Raw genomic sequence first — 18,046 nt, 5'->3', positions numbered from 1 at the left:
AGCAAAACCAAAAGCGGTTTCAGAAAGGAATGAGCTATGCTCAAAGCCTATAGGGTGAACAGTTACAATCCTCGGGCTGGGGGTTCTGCTCAGAGGCATGTTCTTTATTAAAATTACTGCAGAGCACAACAAAACTAATGTAAAATCAACCAACTTTATGCATACAATATGTAGAATCAGTTTTGAACCGTAACTACAAATCAGTCAGAGACCAGATTATTTAAACGAAATGTGCTCTCTTTATTTAAACCAGGGGTCATCTGTCTTTAATTTGCAGTTTATTCTACAGCCATTCTTAAGGGAAATCTACATCTTAAATTAAAAAATAAGTCAGATGTAAATAGTACAAAATTTCTCCTAAAAATTGCAACGTCTGTGTTCAAATGTTTCAATTTTATTTAAACATAAAAGTATATACTAGGGTAAAACAAAGGCTCAGAGTAAGGAACAAATCAAAAAAAAAAACCAAAAGTTATATGGTACAGCAGAATATTTCTCCTAAACCCTGCATCACTCAGAGCGCAAAGAGGTCATTTGTGCTGTTGGGAAGAGAGGAGAATAAATTCAAAAAATGCAGTCCAAAGCCCACAGCGTATCCTTCAAACTCCTTTTAAATTTTTTTGTTGTTTTTGTTATTTAATCAAGTGATTGTCACAAAAGAGTCACAAAATTAAGGAATTTCTGGCCAAGTTTACACCAGAATATACTCCTTTATTTTTTTCCCTGCCATGGTTTTAACGCCTGTAAGGATGGAACCCCTGAGCATTGTGGTTCTGACCGCGGGCAAATCCACCCGGTGCGGATGGTGGAGCCCCTGGAGGTGCTGGTGCTGAGGGTCCTCCATATGAGGGAGCTGGCTGATTTGGATCCGAGAAACTTGGGGCCTGGCCAAAACCACTCATGTCTTGCCCATAACCTATTAAACAAATAGAACAGAAAAGTTATGACTGTTTAGAGGAAAAATTCAAACAAAAATCACCATTAACTTAACAGAAAGCAACTTAAAAATCAAACTTAATTTTGCACAATTAGATCATCCTTGTACCAGCACAACAAATGCTCAACTGCTTTAAGCACTATTCTCCCATTTAAAAAAACTAAGTGAGCAAGGACTACATCCTACTTAAGCTACTCATCTTTGTTGAAGCAAGGCAGTTCAAAGTCTATGCAACACCTACCTGCTGCACTATATCCCTGCTCAGCCTGACCGTAAGTCTGAGAAGGACGCGTGGGTCCGTAGCCTGAAGGATCCTGAGGATAGTTACCCATGCCTATTAGGGAGATGAGGAAACCAGGATGACTACCCCAGTAAGCCTGAGCCCGCTTCAATCCATGGCATAGATGCATCAGGTCACCAGAGGCATATGGATGCACAGAAATGCCAGTGAAATAGAAATACATTTTTTAAGCAGATGTTTGGTCAATTTGTTATTCTATATAGGTAAATTGTGGCAACAAACTATCGGTATATATAATTAAAACAAACTGCGTCTAAGTTAGCAATAGGGTTTGAGCCTCTTGGGCAAGTACCTTTAGTGAATGTAGTACAGCCTGTAGAAAAGGTACTAAGCTGCACAGTGTATTTGGGTATAGGGAGATAAACACATGCACCCCGTAACAGTGATTAAAGGAGCAGAGAGAATTTGAGTGAATTAAATGCTTTGGTTCAGCTACTTCCAAATGAGTAATCTAAAAAAAAAAGCGCCGGATTTAAAAAAAACCACAGCGTCTTTCTTCAAGGACTCCATTATATTCTAATTAGTTTTAAAATTCACATGTTTAATGCTGAACATCACTACCTGAAATAGAGGTCGACAGAGTATTGTGAAGTAGCCATTTGAAATTGCAGATTTAGCATAGACTTTTTCATAGATTGAAGTCCTTGATAAATCACCATTTTCTTTTTAACGTGGCCTAGTTCCAATTTATTCAGATCCTGAAAATCTAACAGTAACTTTCCAGCTCAAAATAAAATCTGGCTGAAGCAGGCTCCCTGCTTACTCAAGACACTCACTCATCTGGAACAAAAAGCAGGGAGGTGCATTTAGCCAGGTAAAAAGAGGAAGCAGATGGACCCAGATTAAGATTAAGAACAGTAGAGAGACCAACAGCTGGGTTAGGAATTCCAACATTCAAAGTTACAACCCTTTTTGGGGTGGTGGTGGTGGTGGTGGTAAAGGGAGGAACAGATTAAAGTAGAAATCAGGAGACATGGCATTTGAAAAACTACAACACTGCGTGGATGTAAAAAAAAGTGAATGACTACTCATTATACAAGCTTGTATTTGCTAGTAACTTGCACGTTGTAGGCTATGTCTGCTGCTCTGTCCCTAACAGTAGATTTTACATCCATGAACAGTTATAAAATGCTAGAAAAGGATGATCTAATTCAACACACCATTCTTTACCTCCTTGTCTTCTGGTGTTCACATACTCCTGCTGGGAATACAAGCAGGTAGAGGGGCCCTTGACTTCAGGAAGTCATATGCACTGAAGGGGGTTGTTGTGTTCTTTTCTAATCCTACAGCACCTCCAAATCCTACACTACTTTGTTACCTACCATACTGGTTGTACCCAGGGAATTCGGGCTGTCCAGCAGGTGGCTTGCTCATGTCCTGAGGTGTCTGTGTTGCTGGTGGGTAGCCCATCTGTCCTGCTCCTGGTGTGGCAGGGGGTGCTGGTATTCCAGGTGGGACAAACTGGTCAGCTGGAGGTGCGCCAAATCCTCCATAGCCTGAATAGCAACAAGAACGAGCTCAGGTCAGACAGGTGATAGTTTTTTTTAATTTAAATTTTAAGGGGCAGGCGAGGCTGTCACATCGTTTAAATATTTGTCGCAACAGGACAATAGTTTTAACGATTATGAACAAAAATAAAAACAGGTGTGGCCAGGAACAAAACTTTTTTTGGGGGGGCTTCTGCCATACTGAGGTGTACGAGTGCGTGTGTGTATATAATGCATGGATCCCACTGCGCTACACTGGACCCAGCTGTTTTACTCTTGACTGCTTGTAAATTGACTAGCAGGAAAGTAGTCAGCCACAAACAAATTCAGCACTGTGCTGTCCATTCTGCTCTCTCTCTGCTAAAAGAAAAAAGGGCATGTTTAGAGCCACATGGGATCAGGATGGAGGTTACTTACTTTGATCGATAATAGACTTGCAAGATTCGAATGTTCAAACGATAAAATGGACCATCGGTTAAAGACAACCAGGGAACTACTATAGGTTCAAGCTCAGCACACAACAGCTCAGCTGGTACTGCAAGAACAAAGTGCAGCCCAGCTTGGTTCTCAATCGGCCCCTTTTAAAGTCAGCAAGAGCAGGAACGCAGAAACCGCGCAAGGCATTTTGACAGAGGATTATTTAATTTTTCCACAGGAGATTTATATATAAAAAAAAGAATTTTACATTTGAAGACATGAAAGCAAGGCTTCTACAGGCTGCACTGTCAGGGCACAAAAGGCCATGACTAAAAAGCAATTAGATTCCAAATTCAGAACTGTGAAACAATTTCAGATCTAAATACAACACACAAGTGAGCACATTTTTTTTAAAATAAAAATTTGTCATAATACCTACCTGAAAAATCTCACTAATAGTTTACCCGCTGATGAAAAAGGTTGAGCTGGTCATCATGTCCTAAACAGTTATTTTGAACATGGTGTGTCACTTTCCTAATTATATGTTATAAATAATTTCCCTCTTGGCACCATTGCTGTGTCACAGTATAACCAGTATCTTTGATGCTAAAAACATCTGGCCAGATATTGTACAGCCAATTACCTTAAAGCTACAGTTGCAACACACACTTCAATTTATATTATGCTGAAATATTAAACAAATGTATTGATGCATGAAGAATTTCTTTATGAAGTAGTATAATGCATTGCTTGAATTTCAGCAAAAACATTGCTTTGACCAGACATACTAATGTTTCTATGTTTGCAATAAAGTTGACAGGCAACTTCCGTCCTTCATACTTGCAACTCAACATCCTACATGTAGTCCAAAACTCGCTGTTCTAAACAATTCAATTGCTTCTTTTTCCTCGTTCTGTGAAAATGTAAGGTTAAAAACATACCATATTGTGGAGGTGCGCCAAAACCCTGTCCAAATCCCTGAGGTGGTGCAAATCCTCCTGGAGGTGGCTGTGGAACTACATATGGATTAAAGTGTGGAGGTTGCGGAGGGGCACCCCGCCCTCCTGGAGGAGGAGGCCCATACCCACCTAGAAAACCAAAAGAAAAACCAAAGATATTCAGTATATTGCTTTCTCCCCCCACCCCACCTCTAGAAGGTGCTATACAAAGTATTGTTCATATTAGCTTTAAAAAAATAAAACCTACCCATTGGCTGACCAGGTGCCATCCACATACCTGAAAAAAATACAGCAGTTAAAGCAAGCGTGTCCATTTACTAATTATTCCTGAAAAGGCCTGAAGCAACATCTTTAGAAACTGTACAGAACAAAATGATCTATATTCAAACTAGTTTAATACTATATACAACAGAAATATTACTTTTATTGCCAAACTAGAGGAATTGTACCAATTCATAAACCCCCATCTAGACAATCCACTCTACAGGAAGACAAAATATTCCAAAGTGACTGTTTCAGCTGAATCATCATATCCTGAAGCACAGCAGCGACAGGATGCCTGGAACAGCTTAAGTTATTTTATGCCTTTTTTGACACCGCACTCATCTATATAAAAGAAAAGTGGGCAACACAAAAGGCAACGCTCTTCCATTCTCCCATCCTGCTATACAACAGTGCTTTAAACAATGCTAGTTTTGTCAGAATAATTTAGCACCTAATATTGGAGGTACCACAATGTCAGCCAATTGCCACTGTCTGAACAAATGCAATTTTCTCTATGGGTTAACACATCCGGACACTGAACATCTTGGGCGACAAAGCCAAGCAAAAGAAAGAGCTGCAGTTATGGGACATGAATCACACTTCTGCATTTTTCATTTCCTAACCATCTCCTTTTTGAAAGGAATTGTCCCACAACTGAAAATATTTAACATCCTTGGCCCCTCCCTAAACAATGTTAGATTATTTACCAGGCCAATCAGTCCCTCAGTTAAAGTTGAACCTCCACGTACAAAAAGGAATTTCTTGCATCCCATTGGCAAATGTCACCCAGGATAGCCTCCAAGAAATCCCAGCTTCATTCGAGTGATATTCTGTTATTTTGTGCACACCTTCAATTCTTTGCCCCAAGGCAGTGCTGAGACCCCAAGCATGGCAAAAAGCACCTGATCCATGAAAGATCAAAGGCGGGGGTCTGGGTGATAGTGGGTTATGCTCAGGTGCCTTTTCCAAGAGGGTCACAAGAACGACAATTGAGAGCAAGAACCCTGGCTCATTTCAATCTACCCTCCAAGCCCAGTAGAGGGGGCCAATTGTACCAATCCTCCCCACTGCAACCATTCCAGCATATACAAGGGATAAACCCTTTCTAGTCTGAGAGGGGGTAGTTTCACAGAGCAGCTGAAGCAGAGGTGCCAACTGCATCAATTTAGTACAGATCAACACTGGCTTACGAGCCAAGACATTTTCAACAAAGGGGACCACAACTGCCGAGAAGGATCCTCTACTCTATATACAGGAAACTCTTTTATAACCGGCACCTAAATAACCGGAAATCTCTGTTAACCGGCAAAATTCAGGAGTAGGTTCAGGTAAATTTTACTTCAGATTAGTGGCAGTTCCTGGATCTGTGGCCGTGTAACTGGGGTTCATGCACTTGTTGCTAAGCAACAGGGACTCGTGGATGTGGCTGGAGTTCCTGCACATGTTGCTAAGCAACAGGGAAGCCTGGATTTGTTGCTGTGTACGGGGCTCTCGTACCTCTTAACTATACCTCTCTGTAATCCGGACTTTTTGATAAACCGGCACCACGCCGGTCCCGTTGGTGCCGGATAATAAAGAGTTTCCTGTAAAGATAAGCTGGCAACCACAGTAGGGGCTGCATTGTTCCAGGTAAGAACAAAAGAACATACATTTATATAGCACCTTTCATGTCTCAACAACCATTGAGTTAATTTTGTAGGCAACCACAGCAGCCACTCTGCACACAGCACAGTCCCACAAGCAGATAAAGGACCAGTTATTTTTTAGGTTGTGTTGATGGCACCTCCGACAATGCAGCAATCTTCAAGTACTACACGCAAGTGTCAGCCTAGATTATGTGCTCAAAGTTTTAGTCTTGTGCACACTACCTTCTGACTCAGGCAAAAACACTACTACTGGGTTGAGCTAAGGGGTAGTTCACTACAAGATGGTACACAGTGGTCAGTAGGAAAACATGCAAGACCATCACAAACAACTCCAAAAATAAAAATCTCTGGGGGAAAAGTTTAAATATTATGAAATGTTACAATGTGAAATATTCAGATGGCAAGAGGCAGATCAACAGCAGCATGTAAGGTGTTTGCATGCATGTCCCCATATCATCTGGGAATGGAATTTCATTCTAGGAATCCCCCCACTTAAATGAACAATTTTTGACTGTGGAAGTTAAATCAATTGAAAATGCCAAGTTGTTAAAATGGATATTGCAGCTGAAAAATGCCAACAGCAAACATTTCAGTGATCCTTTTGTTTAAAAGCTTTCCACCAAATTTTAAATACTGCTGATAAATTCGAATTTATCAATAACAATTTTAGAGGCAATAGTACCATGTGTGAAAAGTTTACATGGCACATTAATCACATTCCTGGTTATTGCTTTGAATGCAACATTTACCTTGTGGGCTACCATAACTCTGCTGCTGCCAGCTTTGCGAGGGCTGACCTCCCCAGCCATTGGCAGCATTTGGCAAACTTCTGCCCCACTGTGGTGCTCCCGGCTGGCCAGGCCCTGGGCCTTTACTGTCACGAGGCTCTGCACGTTTCACTTCAACCTAATTAGGATAACAGAGGGAAGGATAAACAAGCCACTCTGCCTACTCTTCCATACCCCTCTCCCTTGACACACCCATATCTATTAAACTTAACATTTACACTTACATCTTATAACTTACAACTACATTTAAATAGCTTAAATAGGCCAATATATATATATATATAATAAATATATATGTTTCTCAAGTATAAATTACTGTTTTACACTAGAGTGTTCATTACAGGTGTATTTCAAATTAAAAGATCTAAATTTTGTAATTAGTTCATTTGAAATTAACAAAATCAAAAGTGTAGTGTAATAGAAATCAATCTAACCATCACCACTTTTACAGATCCACATTACCTGAGAAACATAGTCTTTAGATTGCTGTGGCCTTACTTAAAAAATGTTATTTAAACATCTAATGGAAGATACTGACTTACCTTCCCCAGGCTATGCATAAAGAATCTCAATTAATTACTTGAAACAAAATGTCAGAAGGGAATGGATGAGCTAATCGAGTCTTAAATTACATCTTTAACAGAAAAAGGAAATACATGCAGATAAAATGGACAGTTGAGTAAATTAGAAGCAAATCTTCATACTGTGTTTAAATAAATTACACGTCTCCACCACTTAGCTAATAGCACTTGAAGTTAGTCAAGAGTAGGGGGTCACTTTTGGGAACCAACTTCATATGCAAGTGTCAAATACACAACTATTTACTATTTTGTAAACTGTCTCAAAGCGTATCGGTGATCACAAGTGTAATAATCCCCAGGGCTTAGAGCAGCATCATACACTCAAGCTACTTAACTGGTTTTTTTGGTTGCTTACTTTATCCAGGAAATTACATTTCTTTGATTTAAAATTGACTGGAAAAGAATAAAGTACTTTGGATACTACTCCGAACCAGCTACGTCATTACACCGATGTCAAGATAAAGACTCTTGTATATAGAAGACGACCCAATGATGTCATCAGTTGGGCAATACTTTTAAGTCATAAAAACTGTTCAGACTTCCATTCAATATTTGATAACATGATTAATAATCTGAATTTCAGTGATACACAGGATGCTGCTGAACTGATTGATTGCTATTCATTCTAGCAAGTCAACGGTCTTAAGACTGGTGCTTAACCCTTTTCCTGAACAGGATTTGCATCTGGTTAATGCAACAAATTCAATATACTTTGTCATTTCACATTTTTAAAAGGCTATTATACTTGCATTGCTTTCAAATTTAAGACAGGTTCCCATTAGTTTTGCTGGAAGTTGAGATCAAAATGTTTTTCTTTACATAACACACAAGAGATATCACAGCAGGATTTAACCACCAAAAATAATCAATTCTCATCTGAAATGGACATGGTTGTGAAAGATAGTACAAACTTTGACCTGATATTTTAATTCAATGAAAACGGTGCAGAATTTTGCTTATTGCAATATACTGGCATATCACAATATTGTGACATTCCTGTAGTTGATATTTTCAATGCCCTGTTATTATGCAGACAAGATTTGTGCTAGTCATTTTGTGCAACTTAAGTACATTAATTTTTAGATGCATGGAAGCCTAGTTCTATTTCTAATCTAAAATTAACCCACTTTACTGTCATTTGAAAAAACCACCACCATTCTCTCTATGACACTGCTACAAGCACCATAACCAAAAGGTACATTATTGGAATGTTCTGGGAGTGGGTTGGTGGGAAGGTTGGGGGGGGGGGGGGGGGGGGAAGAGAAGGGAAGGACTCCTCAATAATTCCCTAAAAGTTATAGTATTTTAGTCTTGCACAGCACAGGTGGACTCCCTAAATTTTGTACAGCACTCTGGGCAAAAGCTTGAACTACAATTTGCTGTCTTGATAAGGCAGCATGCAAAGATAAGCAACACTCAAAATAGTCACTCCAAAGTCTACTCCAAATTAAACTTCTACCTTTACACAACCCGGTATGAAAGAACCAAAGGGAATAAACTTGCATTAACAAGTCACATCAATGCTAACTGTTGGGCATACTTCAATATAGCAAATCATTGCCTTCATATTGAAGCAACAAAAGGCAAAAAGGGCATCAACTGCTGTGATGTAAACCAGAAATTAAGTTGAACTGGGGAAAGAAGCCCTTCCCATTTTGGTCAACAAGTACTCTCAAGTCAGATATTGAACAGCCAGATGCAAAGTAAAGCTCCCTCTACTCTGCCCCAATGTGCTTCAGGCCCAACTTCAAAAGCAACCACTTCTGTATCAATGTGGCATTTTTCTATTTCCCACACCAACCTTCCCGTGGCCCCAGACTGCAAATTATACAACATTAGTGACACTTTTCTGCCCACTAGGAACTGGATTGAGAGTGCCCCAAACTCAAACCTAGAAATGCATGCACTCTCCGATAAATCTTGCAGTGTGATTTATCAAGTTGGAATTTAGGGACAGGCAAGCTAATTTTAAACATGCCAGGAAATACCTGAGGAATACAACAGCGGTGAACAATCAGCAACTGGGTCACTGTAGCGCTGTTATATAGCACAGGCAGACGGAATGTTATGGCACAGCTTCAGTTTCAAGGAATCTTGATGGCTAAACGACAATGCTAGCTGCAACAACTTGTTTGTCATAAGAATCTGCAGTACAAGTTTTCAATGCTGGTTAGTGACTAAGTTAAGTATGATGGCATTTTAAAATAACCCTCTTTTGCCCAAAGTACTGAATATATGCAAGGAACAATCTCTTTTGGAACTGATTCACAAAAAGCATTTAACCCCATATTTTAAACACATTTATTTTACATGACCTACACTACACACAACCCATGTAAAACGAGAACCAGACCGACACCTAATGTTACTCCCACCAGAACGTAACACCCCCCTCACCAATTCCAGGTGAAGCAGCTTAATTGGCTGCTTCCTGAAACATAAAATTAAACACTTACACATCTGCTGTATTACAACACAGTATGAAGATCAAGCAAATGAGGCCACTTAACTGGGTTTTTACATTAAAGCAGGTTATTATCGACTAAAGTATACAGCAAGTGACCTCTGACAAAACAAAATAAAATTGACCACCAGTCCTTCAGCATGCCAATACAGATATGACACTTAATATGAACACTACCAGTTTTCTTACAACTCAAAAAAAACTTAGCTAGTCACAAATTCTGTCCTTAAAAACATATCTGAAGGAGTGGTTTCTTAAACGGAGACTTAAATGATTAATACAGATTTCACCGGTCTTCTGATGAATAGCTAACTACAATACAGGTAATTAAAACTAACGTGCAAGCAGCTGATAAATTCTGCTTAAATGCATGCAGGTATCTTTCTTACATATGGGCATAATTGATTTAACTAAGATCCACTTTTTAGTGATTTTGTATATATAATTATTAAAAGGGTAAAAGCATGAAATACAACTAATTTACTGCTTCTTCCACAGTAAATAGGATTAAAATCTGGGTCCTTCTAAGAGTCATTAAGTTACCTCTTAACAGGATTCTCTTCAATGTAGAGACCACACACTATAACCCCAGTGAAATCTCCAGTCACCTAAGCCTCGGTTCAGTCTAAGGGTAAAATAAAACTACAACTACACACTTTTTTGCCCATGATGTCGTGATAATGCATGTTGACAGCCTGGTCCACTGATTGCTCGTCCTCGAAAGTAATAAATCCAAAACCTATCCAACGACGAAGAGTGAATCAAGGTAGCAGGGTGTAGTGACATAAAACAGGATGATGCACAGTATTAGGGCGGGGTAATTTATAGGATATCCCAGAGTTTCAGATAATTGGAAGCCCCTTCTGTTCAATCACTGGCGGGAGGACAAGTTTCAGCCAGTCAGTATTTCAGTTACATTGAAATACAGTAATTTACCGCAGTGATCACTTATGGACCACAAAAAGTCCACAAACCATTTTACGGTCATTCGTGAGAAGTTTTGTTTCAAAACTCGGAGGTTCGAGGGTAGGGTAGGTTGACACCAAGTTATGAGCCTCAGCTAGTTCCACTAACTCAAGAGCATTCCATGATGGGGCTAAAAAAAAAAAAAGCTGCATTATGGTCTGACCAGCCATCAAGGCTGAAGGGAACTGACAAGGCAAGTTAACATATGCCCTGGCTTCTAATCTCAACATGCAAAATTTAAATATAAATCAATTGCGTACAGTGTGACATCAAGTAAGTGATTTCTGAAACTGGGAAATGAGAGGGTTGAAATTAACATTGAATTCCAGAGTCGAAGAAACACATGCATTTATAAAAGGTATTAGCAGGGGAGAAGAATTATTCATACTAGGACTATGTATGACTAGCATTAAATGTTGGAACAGTTAGGTTCATCTCATTATATTCCTAATTTCAGCCTAGTTGATGTGGGTGGGTTGTAAACAAAGGGCAAGTGCTTTTCCCAGCAGGGAGGGGGGGAATCAAAGGAGGAGCTCTCCATGGGCAGCTCCTCTGTGCCTCCTACCTAGCAGAAGTCTCCGAGCTGGTCAACCAACCTCGGCTTCAGATTTGTATTTATTTTTTAATGCAAGAAACCATTAAATCAAATTTGTGTCCTTTTTTTTGTTCGCAAGCTGGATTTATGAACTGCTTTAGCTACAACAGAGCTTCCTTCGGTATGTTTGGCTATTAAAATTCCCGTAAGAATGCAAGCTGTTGGTCCTTAAATATAGAAAAAATGTTAAAGGGATCCCTATGTTGCAATGGGGCTAGTTACAGAAGCTGACATTTTAGAACTATACAAGTGGATTCTAATACAACACTGCAAATAACCACTGCAATGCAACAAGTCAGCCAATATACACAGCTTGGAACCTTCAACATCAAATAATTGTAATATCTAGCTACTCAATAGTGGAACAAGACTATATATGAAAAGTACTTCCAAAAGACTAAAATAGATGGACCTTGGTTGGCAGAAATGCATGCAGAATTTACTATTAAAATACTATACAATTAGCTAAATGTTCATCATAAACCCCAAACCTCTAATATTACTTGGTTTTCTGCACAACAAATCATGATTTTGTGAAACTAAGCTGGGGGTTCCCAAAGGCAGATGACACATCAGAAGGTGGCACAAAGTAGCAAGGAATTGAGGGAAGCACTTGGCTTGAGCAACTTTGCTAAGATGGAGTGCTGGACTCATGGTCCAATACACTGCCACTTTATATTTGCCCGTGGACCGCAAATATTTGGCCATCTGGATACCATTACAGTTCAGTTGGGCATTGCTAAAAACTATAAAACAAAAAAACGGGGAGGATGGGGAGAACAGCAATAAATAACAACAAAATTCAAAATTTAAACAAACTAAAATGGTGAAGTTAAAATATGAAAAATTGGCTTGCAGTTTTCAATTGCTTGATAGAAAACCACTGGTGAAACAGCAATATAATAATTGTGGGGCCGGCCAGTCTTATCTGAAACCCTGTGTTTTCCCTCTTGGTAGGCACATTGCTTTGCAGCTAGTGCTGACAGCAGCAACATAGTGCTATAGCTTTATAAAACAAACTAAAATAGATATACTAAAGGCAGCACCCTCAAAGCTTATCCAACAGTGTTGGTCAGCCCAGAGAAGTTCTATTTAAAAACATTTGATACACAAAGATACAGGCCAAAATGGTTTTGCAGCAGGAAATTCTGCTGTCAGCAACAAGAGCAAATGACAAAAGTCTTGCAGTCCCCAGACAGACATATCCCATCCCTCCTGTGTGTAGAACTGGCCTGTACCTGTGTGATACAACTTATCACAAACCTAGAGAAGGAAATCTAAAGAGATAAGTTAATACATTAAAACAAGGCACATACAAGTTTCTTAACATTACTGCACTTAGATTTAACTAAATAAAACACTTACATATGTAAATTATATGATTCTTAAATTGAATAACAAGGCAAAGAAACTAAGACTTAAGACTAATTAACTTACGTATATATTAGGCATAAATATTTTGAAAATGAGTATCCAAAATAAATGAATGGATTCAGATGACAAACTATTACATAACTAAGGAACATATCCCTCAATTTACCTACTGTAAAGGCCATGGTAGTGTCTGTTAAATTAGATTTTAAAAGTTAGTCAGCAAAAAAGAAAAGCTTCACAAATAGTTGACAGAACAATCCGATTCCAACCCATGATTGGTCAATTAACAGATAGGTATCGGGACAAAAAATAAACTTGGAAAACTCAAAACCGATTTTGGAAAAAAAAGTGCACTAATTTTGTTAGTTAGGTCATCAATTGATTCCAGTAAAAATGGAGCATGATGCTCAAAAACTTGAGAACTATTACTTTAGCAAGCGTACTTATAAGGAAAGGTTTTCACATACAGATTCTTCATAAAAGGTTCTCAGAAATGTCAAATGGACTCTTAGCAATTTACGGTTCAATAGATAACTATGAAAGCGATCTCACTACATAACATTTCAACGAATTTACAGCTTAAAAGCTTTAAGCTGGTTGCAATATACCAATCTGATCACACCACATTCAGCTAATTTCTGAACCACACCAACCTCTTTAAAACTTGGGTGTTTCGACTCAACTTCATGAAAGTTTTGTTTCAGCTGATAGTCAAAAGTATTGATATTGCACTGCAGTGTACATGTTACACTTAACACATGGTTGGATACAATTTCCTCCCAATGGATTTAAATGATAGTGGTGTTGGATTGTAACATCTAAAAATATCTATCATTGGAATATACTGGACAAAAAAAGACCACAGCAGTCCATCTGACCAGCTCCTGCGCCTAGAAAATATCATACCCCACAACTCCAAGTAGTTATCAAACTCTTGAATTTACTGATGCAATTAGCCCTCATTGCCAGTCTTGAAAGCTCATTTCATACATTGACCAATGCCATAGGAAGTAGTTAACTATATTCAGTTACATTTGTTTAACTTCTCGATAGGTAACATTAATTAATACTCTGACACATCTGAACTCGAGTGCAATTCCTCCCTTCTATGTACTAATTTCTGATATTGCCACGGTGGCAATGCTTCTACTAAATTTGCAAATTTACGCACCAATGATACAGCTTTGGGTTAAAATTCCCAGTTTACCACAAATAAGTGGCTCTCAGCCAAGCCACTGACCGCAACACTAAGTGGAGAGTTGGTGCCACGGCCAAAAGGGAAGGATGGGCACCAGCATCATTATGGCACCTCAATGTTAAAAGCAGGAGAACTGCTAGAACTTTTTGGTCAGCAAGGATCACACAAACATGGAAAACTGACTTACACTTTCAGCTCTGTAGCCTTCTGAACACTTCATAGATACTTTCTTTAGCTGAAACACCACTACCTGGGCTTCAGATTATAGTTCCCATTATGGGCTTGCAAATTGCAGGTTAGGACAAGAGCATGTATTTCCTCTCTCGCATAACACAAATGCACTGCCTCTTCAAAGCATCCCATCCAACAGCATGGCTGAGAACTAGTAATACTTGCAGTGCAATCACAAGTGGTAAGTCAGCCAGAATTGGGATTCAAGCTCAGGCATTCTAAAATAAATACCCTGAAACACCAGACCACTATCCACCCTTTGCACTATAATGAAATTGCTCTGATCAACCAAAAGACCGCATAAAATCTACAAAGCCATGCAGTGCAGCCTTCCATGAATGTGACATTGCACTGAACACAGTGGCATAGTCCTGCCTGCAAGCAACAAACTCAAAAAGGGTAAAATGTTCCACTGTAAAATTTCATATACATTATAAGAAAGAACTTGCATTTATATAGCACCTTTCACTACTTCAGCAAATAAAGCACTTGAGGTGCAGCAAGGTCAAACAAACCGCAATGAGATAAATGACAAGATAATTTGTTTTAGTGATCTTGGTTGAGGGATAAATATTGGTATGAAGTCCCCTGCTCTTCGAATAACGCCATGGGATTTTTTACGTCTGCCTGAGGGGGCAAACAGGGGCCACAGTTTAATGCCTCGTCTGAAAGATAGTACTTCCAACACTCATTCAGTACTGCACGGAAGTATCAGCCTGAAGTATGTGGAGTGGGGCATGCACCCATGACCTTCTGACACAGGTGAGAGTGCCGCCACTGAGCTAAGCAGAACACCGTTATATGCATAAACACACCAGGGATAGCTCATATCTGTGGTCTACTATACAAGCACTTTTACACAACTCCAGTTTTAATTGTTTAGGATGTTACTCAAACTAATGGTTTAGAACCCTACAACTAGTCACTTTATATTTGTACCAATCACTTGTCTAAAGCTAAATTGCTTTCTGCTACAGCAATAATTTACCAAATAAATTTAAATGCTAGTCTCATACAAGAAAAGGAGCAACTTTCCACTAAAGTATAGCGCTTCTCATAGAAAGCTTAACAGGGTCCAGTAGTCTACCAGAGGCACATGAAGTCTCTGATGTGATTCAGTATTTTGTTGCATAGCAATAAGCAGTTACAGGGAAATGGCTGACTGGTAGTTTACCAGGGAAGCTATTGTAATTAACCTATGTTGATGTAGCTAATTGTCCTAAATCAAACAGTGCTGTATAAAATGCATGATTTTCCCAGGAAAGTGACTTACTATATATAACCTTCCTCCATTGGCATGAAATTAAATATTGCAAATTTGTTGTCAAAATTTAAATTAACACTATTTCTCAACGGCTTTTAAGAAAAAAAAAATTGGAAAATTGAGCCACACACACATTTTTGAGAACCCATAGTGTAAAGTACTGTATGGTTTAGAAGAGGCAGTTTGTCATCTGAATATAAGATGGATTAAGTCAGCAACAAAGTGGATCAGCCTTTACCTCGGGGCCTCTGCTTCTCGGCATCATAGATCATTACCACTTCAGAGACCTAAAAGAAAGAATCAAAATAATATCAAAAGCAGCAACAGACATGAGTGATGCAAACACATGGACATGGAGCACTGAAAGTCAAGAAATTTCCAATTGGACAAAGTCAGTCCATTCAGTTTTCTTTTTTGCTCCTGCTGTATTCCTCAATCAACATGCATCAAACAGAAATAACTGTTCGACTTCCCCCTCAAATGTACAATGGAATTCATCACTGCATTGTGGTGCTCCATTCAATGGCGCAGAGGAAGTATTATCAAAATCAACCATTAAAAGATAGAAGTACAGGACAGGAAAGTGCTTCTTTCACTTGGTGAGGATCTGCTCATGTGGAGTCAGCAAGTACCTCCATAGAGTTAAAACTTAGCGCGATTCAGCTCACTCTTGAATAATGTTGTAGAAAATTTAGTTGGCAAGTGGCCTTTAGGAAATTGTCCTAAACAGGTAGAAGTCTTTACAGTAGAGGACACTAAAAATATCCCAACACTGGACAAACAGGGGGCAATGGGGGGGGAGCTAAACACAATTAAAATCACTAAGGAGATGGTACTCAGTAAAATAATGGGACTTAAGGCGGATAAATCCCCCGGACCTGATGGCCTACATCCTAGGGTCTTGAGAGAAGTGGCAGTAGGGATTGTGGATGCATTGGTGATCATTTTCCAGAACTCCCTGGACTCAGGAAAGGTCCTGGCAGATTGGAAAACTGCTAATGTAACACCCTTATTTAAGAAGGGAAGTAGACAAAAAGCTGGAAACTATAGACCAGTTAGCCTAACATCTGTGGTTGGCAAAATGTTGGAGTCCATTATTAAGGAAACAGTAACAGAGCATTTGGATAAACATAATTTAATAGGACAGAGTCAGCATGGTTTTACAAAGGGGAAGTCATGTTTGACAAATTTGCTCGAATTCTTTGAGGATGTAACATACAGGGTGGATAAAGGGGAACCAGTGGATGTGGTGTATTTGGACTTCCAAAAGGCATTTGACAAGGTTCCACACAAAAGATTACTGATCAAGATAAGAAATCACAGGATTGGGGGTAATATACTGGCATAGGTGGAAGATTGGCTATCGAACAGAAAACAGAGTTGGGATAAATGGTTCATTCTCGGGCTGGCAATCAGTGACTGGTGGTGTTCCGCAGGGGTCGGTGCTGGGACCCCAGCTCTTTACAATTTATGTTGACGATTTGGAGGAGGGGTCCGAGTGCGGCGTGTCCAAGTTTGCCGACGATACAAAGATGGGAGGGAAAGCAGTGAGTGAGGAGGACATAAAAAACCTGCAAAAGGACATAGACAGGCTAAGTGAGTGGGCAGAGATTTGGCAGATGCAATATAATGTTGGAAAGTGTGAGGTTATGCACTTTGGCAGAAAAAATCAAAGAGCAGGTTATTATCTAAATGGAGAGAAACTGCAAAGTGCTACAGTGCAAGGGGATCTGGGGGTCCTGGTGCATGAAACACAAGAAGTTGGTATGCGGGTGCAGCAGGTGATCAGGAAGGCCAGTGGAATCTTGGCTTTTATTGCGGGGGGGATGGAGCGTGGAAGCGGGGAGGTCTTGCTGCAGTTGTGCAGGGTATTGGTGGGGCCACACCTGGAGTGCTGCGTGCAGATTTGGTTTCCATATTTAAGGATGTACTTGCTCTCGAGGCAGTTCAGAGAGGGTTCACTCGGTTGATTCCGGAGATGAGGGGGTTGACGTGTGTGAGGAAAGGTTGAGTAGGTTGGGACTCTACTCATTGGAGTTCAGAAGAATGAGAGGCGATCTTATCGAAACATAAGATTGTGAGGGGGCTTGATCGGGTGGATGCAGCGAGCATGTTTCCACTGATGGGTGAGACTAGAACTAGGGGGCATAATCTAAGAATAAGGGGCTGCCCTTTCAAAACTGAGATGAGGAGAAACTTCTTCACTCAGAGGGTAGTAAATCTATGGAATTTGCTACCCCAGAGAGCTGCGGAAGCTGCAACATTAAATAAATTTAAAACGGAGATAGAGAGTTTCCTAGCAGATAAGGGAATTAGGGGTTACGGGGAGAGGGCAGGGAAGTGGACGCGAGTCTAGATTCGGATCAGCCATGATCCTATTGAATGGCGGAGCAGGCCAGAGGGGCCATATGGCCTACTCCTGCTCCTAATATAAGTACTAGACCTTTTAACTATTGGTGGGGGTGGGGGGGGGGGGGGGGGGGGGAGAACGAGATAATTTATACAATGTGCTCACCATACTATACAGTTGAAGTTAAGCAAAGTTGCATTATAGATGCATATATTATTCTGCAG

General features: G+C 39.8%; 1 protein-coding gene and 1 non-coding gene across 7 annotated transcripts in view; both read right to left on the bottom strand.

The window, feature by feature from the left end:
- Positions 1–216: 216 nt before the first annotated feature.
- dazap1 (DAZ associated protein 1) overlaps positions 217–18,046 on the bottom strand; it is a 30,283-nt gene continuing 12,453 nt past the window's right edge. Inside the window, exons 6-13 of one of the 6 annotated variants that reach the window (XM_086004529.1) lie at positions 15,711–15,759; positions 10,501–10,583; positions 6,761–6,917; positions 4,349–4,378; positions 4,084–4,230; positions 2,561–2,734; positions 1,179–1,271; positions 217–916 (exon numbers count right to left, since the gene is read on the bottom strand). In XM_086004529.1, the coding sequence (XP_085860655.1) occupies positions 735–916; positions 1,179–1,271; positions 2,561–2,734; positions 4,084–4,230; positions 4,349–4,378; positions 6,761–6,917; positions 10,501–10,583; positions 15,711–15,759 (915 nt within the window). In that variant the 3' untranslated portion in view covers positions 217–734. The remainder of the gene's footprint in view (positions 917–1,178; positions 1,272–2,560; positions 2,735–4,083; positions 4,231–4,348; positions 4,379–6,760; positions 6,918–10,500; positions 10,584–15,710; positions 15,760–18,046) is intronic. The other 5 variants (XM_086004531.1, XM_086004530.1, XM_086004532.1 and 2 more) reach the window with 5 other exon arrangements.
- On the bottom strand, positions 4,610–4,741 carry LOC147108074 (small nucleolar RNA SNORA13). The gene has a single exon (XR_015080738.1). It is a non-coding gene; the product is annotated as a small nucleolar RNA SNORA13 (small nucleolar RNA).

This window comes from Somniosus microcephalus, chromosome 13 (genome assembly GCF_052327205.1).
Source record: "Somniosus microcephalus isolate GS21.2 chromosome 13, FLI_Smic_1.0, whole genome shotgun sequence".
Classification (NCBI taxonomy): Eukaryota; Metazoa; Chordata; class Chondrichthyes; order Squaliformes; family Somniosidae; genus Somniosus; species Somniosus microcephalus.
This window is presented reverse-complemented; position numbering and strand designations above follow the sequence as displayed.